Source organism: Triticum aestivum, chromosome 2A (genome assembly GCF_018294505.1).
Source record: "Triticum aestivum cultivar Chinese Spring chromosome 2A, IWGSC CS RefSeq v2.1, whole genome shotgun sequence".
Taxonomy (NCBI): domain Eukaryota; kingdom Viridiplantae; phylum Streptophyta; class Magnoliopsida; order Poales; family Poaceae; genus Triticum; species Triticum aestivum.
The window spans coordinates 730,560,571-730,565,168 of record NC_057797.1 but is presented as its reverse complement, the minus strand read 5'-3'; the positions used below and the strand labels follow the sequence as shown (position 1 = coordinate 730,565,168).

General features: G+C 52.7%; 1 protein-coding gene across 1 annotated transcript; it reads right to left on the bottom strand.

Annotated features, from left to right (window-relative positions):
- Nucleotides 1-1,665: 1,665 nt before the first annotated feature.
- Nucleotides 1,666-2,822, bottom strand: LOC123186275 (indole-3-acetic acid-induced protein ARG7). Its single transcript, XM_044598059.1, has one exon. It carries the CDS (start codon nt 2,538-2,540, stop codon nt 2,127-2,129), a length of 414 nt encoding a protein of 137 aa, XP_044453994.1. The 5' UTR covers nt 2,541-2,822; the 3' UTR covers nt 1,666-2,126.
- Between the last annotated feature and the right edge of the window lie 1,776 nt (nt 2,823-4,598).

Sequence of the window (4,598 nt, the reverse complement as noted above, 5' to 3'; positions counted from 1 at the left end):
CGCCATGACCTCGATTGATTGTGGCCAGTGGACTGGAGCGGCTGTTTCAACCGAAATTTGTGCGGCCTGTTGGGCTCCGAGATCACATCATCAGCTCTCTCATAAGCTACACGATTACATCATTACATGTATAGATCAGGTGTTATTCTTGGGCCGCTAAATCCACAGATGACTATGAGTGGCAGATGCACGCACCGGCCATTCTGTTGCTTAGTTGTACTAACCGTGGACTATCCGCTTATGATTGGCACTACCTCGCTTGTCATAGCATGTTGTTGGGTTAGACTATACATTAGATTTGAGAGGCTATATATAGTATAGTAGTACAGCTTAAGCTTCTGCACATTCTATATACCTAGCTAATCTGAATACAGAGCGCCTTTCCTGCGTATCAAATTGACTACGCAAAGTCGTATGAATCTAGTGAGTAGATGGGTATGCTGTTGCGTGAGCCACATGCTCCTATATGCCACACCATGATTATTACCACTCTGGAGTAACCATTTGCGTTCGCAAGGTACGTACCCACTATGTACGTTAAGTTAAACAAATGGCGATTCGATGACCTTAACCGCGTAGTCAGCAAGTTAGCGTGGGTATTTGACATGTAGAGCTTCTAGCTAGGGCACATGACAAAGCTCGATTTGGTGCATGCAACACATATGATTAGCACAACGATGAATAAATTGGCATATAGGCTAGCGTATAGATCTTCTTGCAATATCGTTTTCATTCTAATGCAGATCGACGGAATCTCTGGTCGGTGAAATGATAAGTAAATCAATATACTACTTGGTAGCAGGCTCAATGGTTTTGGAAACCAATCATTTTTCGTCAAACAGGGTGCTAGGTAAAGATGTGCGCCATTTCAATTGTTTGTCTCTGCTAATCATGCATGTATCTTGTTCCACCACAATAAGATCTAGTAGTCTGGTGGTTTCCAGCAAAAGAACAATGTAGTTTTATGCTGTGCATGTCAACGTCAACCACCCATTTCGTTTGTTGTAGAAACAACAAATCAACAATGAGGAGAGTAAGTTCCTCAATTATGTTGATGTAGCCCCCCATATGTTCTTTTATATTGTTAAGTGTTATGTCATAGAAAATCTCTCGTTCACGAGGCAAGTTGTTGCATCAGTAGTTCCACCTTCAAAGTCCAAACTGACTGCAAAGTAGACAACATTTTCATGAAAAGTTGTATTATTATGTGTGTTTATAGGTGTTTAAGAAAAACCTTCTACTCATCAGATAACTCTCAACTCAACAATATGCTAAGGAACAAAAATGTTTGGCCACCATATGACATTTGTTTTTTCTCAAGAAATGAATAATCAGATTTATAATTAGTTGGTCACCGTGGGAACATAACAAATTCGTCGATCAGCACACAAAGCATACATTATTGTTCTTACACGATGGGCTAGCGACATCTCGTACGAGTCAAACGGTTAGTGCAACTAAGCAACAGAATGGCCGGTAAAGATGATGGCTTCAGATGTACTATTTTGTAAGGTCTTTGTGAATAAATAATAAAGTGGTTGCACGCATCACCCAAATGCAGAGGCTAAGGGTATTCCTCCTTTTTTTTTCTAAAAAAAACGGTCGACTGACCCAAATTCGACAATCAGACGACCTACATTTAGCCATTTCCCCTCCCCAACATCATGACAGAGGAAGACAAGCTTGTAAATGGGTGTTATTCCCAGCAAGGAGTGTTACCAATTACAACATCACAAAAAAAATGGTCATATTCTTGAAGTAATCATTACAAGTTTCTTCTGACCACTGTCAAGCAGTACAAGCAGTACAGAGCTGGTACTAGAGTAGATTTGCTAGCCACACGCCCGCCGGGCGCGGGCCTGCCTCAGTTGCTCAAGCGCGGTGCCGTCTCCGATTCACAATTCGGGGCGCCACGGGCCACTACCACCGGACCACGCCCTTCAGTCAGATATACGGCCTCGGGCGCTTGCTGTGCGCGCGGGCGGCGGGCGCAGTCTTCTCGGCCGCGGCATGCTTGCGCCATTCCCGCGTCCAGAAGACCAGCCGCCGCAATTCGCCACCGCTAGCTCGCCTGCGAACAGAGCACGTACACCGAATGGCCTATGCGTGTTCCTTCCATCGATCCGTCACCACACGAGCTCCTCCGCCGCCGCCCGCTGCAGCAACGGCCGCGCCGCGATGTCTCGCCCGCTGGCGGCCGGCGCGCGGCAGCCGAAGGAACGGCCGCGGCGCTCCTCGGAGGAGACGCGGCGGAGGACGTCCCGGAAGCGGTCCTCGTCGCAGGGGAGCGCGATGGGGCCGCACGCGCCGGTCCGGAAGCCGTACTCCTCCTCCGCCTGCCGGAGCAGCTCGAGGAAGACGGGGTGGTTCAGGTGCGCCGCCCGCACCACGAACCGCCGCGAGGCCCCGCCCACGCACACCGCCACGTGCCCTGCCGGCACCGCGCCGCCCTCGGCCACGCGCGCCGCGGCGCGGGACCGCCACCTCCGCAGGGTCTGCCGGAGCCAGACGATGTCGCGGATCTTGCTGCATTTGGCCATCGGCAGTTGAGACTTGAGAGCAGAGCTTCTGTTGGCCTGCTGCGCTGCTGGTCGTGGGTTAACGGTGGAGGAGGACAAGTTGGTGAAATGGAGCTGGCTGGCTTCTGGTGGAGGGAGGGGTGGGAGATTTTATAGGATGCTGGAAATTTTGGGACTTGGGTTCGTCATCGTCCAATTGGCCTGGATCAAATAATCTGAGCTGTGTGAAGGGGATGGGGCTATGTTCTTCCATGTAACATTTACTGTGTTCCCTATATGGCTGTCATTCACATTGTGAACCACATATGCCAGGCGGGTGTTTATCCTACGTTAGTCAATAACTTGTCCTGACGAAGCTGTATGGCCGTGTTACATGCACGTACGCCCGGTGTCCCGTGACTTCACTGATTCCGTTACAGAAAAAAGTGCGGATCACTGTTGCCGCTGCCAATCAATTACTCCCTCCGTTCCTAAATATTTGTCTTTCTACACATTTCAAATGGTTACAACATACGGATGTATGTAGACATATTTTAGAGTGTAGGTTCATTTATTTTGCTTTGTATGTAGTCATTTGTTGAAATCGCTAGAAAGACAAATATTTAGAAATAGATGGAGTACTAAAAGAAAAGGCTCTAGAATTATTACAAGACAAAAGCATGTATTCCTCCGTTCCAAAATAGTAGATGACACGCAGTGCTGCACCGTAACAGTTTTCCGAGGGTTACGCGGGGTCACATGCACATGGTCACGTCGCATCGGCGTTTGCGTGGTTGGGGAGAGCCCAAGAAAGGAAGAGAATCGTCTGGTCACCAGCCCAAGCGCTCGCGGTCAGGTGCCGGAGGTGCATGTGCCCGGCGGGCATTCGATCCCAGCAGCATGTGGCCTCGTCTCGTCTGACGGGGAGGGGACGATATCTCAGTCGGATTTTGGCGCCGCGCTGTGCGGTATATCCTTGCCGGAGTTGTGGCTTTCACAAGATCGCCATGCGGATTCCAGGCCACGCATCCTCGTGCTCAGCGCTATATGGATGTGCATGCGCCCGTCAACTTTTGTGCTATCCTTTCAAAATAAAATAAAAAACACTTTAGTGCTAGCTGCTCGTAAGAGTTGATTAGCAAAACTGCTGCCAAAACGAGACGTGAGTGCCGATGCTGATCCCCTGTTCCAGCCATGGTATCGGTTAACCTCCCTCGGTTAAGACGGCACGCTTGCTGGTACTACTACGTGCTAGGCAAGTCATCATGGCTTTCAACCGATTCTTCTTCCAACTTTGGCTAGCGAGTACTAGCTTCTTGATACGGATACGATGCGGCACCCACGCGCGCTCCCGCTCGGCCCGATCGACATGCGGGCCGCGGCGGGATGATGCCACCCCCCGTCCCATGTGCGTGCGCCCGTGCGGGGTTGGCGTCCTACGCCGCCGAGGGAGTGGGCGCGGGGTATTCTCATGCGTAGAGCATCTCTAGCAGAGCCTTCAAACCCTCAACCCCTTATAAATAACTGCTTTTTTACTATTTACAAGTAACAATCGCATAGACTAGAACTCCTTAACCCTCAAACTCTTAATTTTTTTTAAGGATCCAACCCTCAAACCCTCTCCCAACCCTGAAAAGTAAGGGTTGGGGAGCAAAACCTATCTCAACCCTCATTTAACGGTTATCCTCGTGCGGGACGGAAAAATTCTCCCAACTCCCGCGCCCACGCCCGCGCCTGCCGCTGCTAGTCGCCCCCGTTGCCGCCGGCCGCCCATTCGACCTCCCGCGCGCCCGCGCCCGCCCCGCCCCCAGCCGCCGGCCTCTCCTCCACCTGCTCCCTGCCGCGGTCGCGCTCGCCCCGCCCCCGACCGTCGCCATCCGTCCCGCCGCCCGGCGGCCCGCCGGCTTCTACTCCCGCGCTCCCGCCCGCCGCCTCCGCGCCCTCCGCCTCGACCCGCCGCCACCGCTCTCCGGCCCGTGCCCGCTCCCACGCCCTCCGCCTCCCGCCCCCGCGCCCTCCGCCTCCGCCTCCCACCCCCGGCCACTGCCCTCCGCCCGCGCCCGCCCCACCCTCCGCCCTCCGCCCCCGCGCCGCCCTCCG

What these genes read in the sequence shown, in the direction of transcription:
- LOC123186275 (XM_044598059.1), bottom strand. Translation starts at nt 2,540, where the DNA reads ATGGCCAAATGCAGCAAGATCCGCGACATCGTCTGGCTCCGGCAGACC.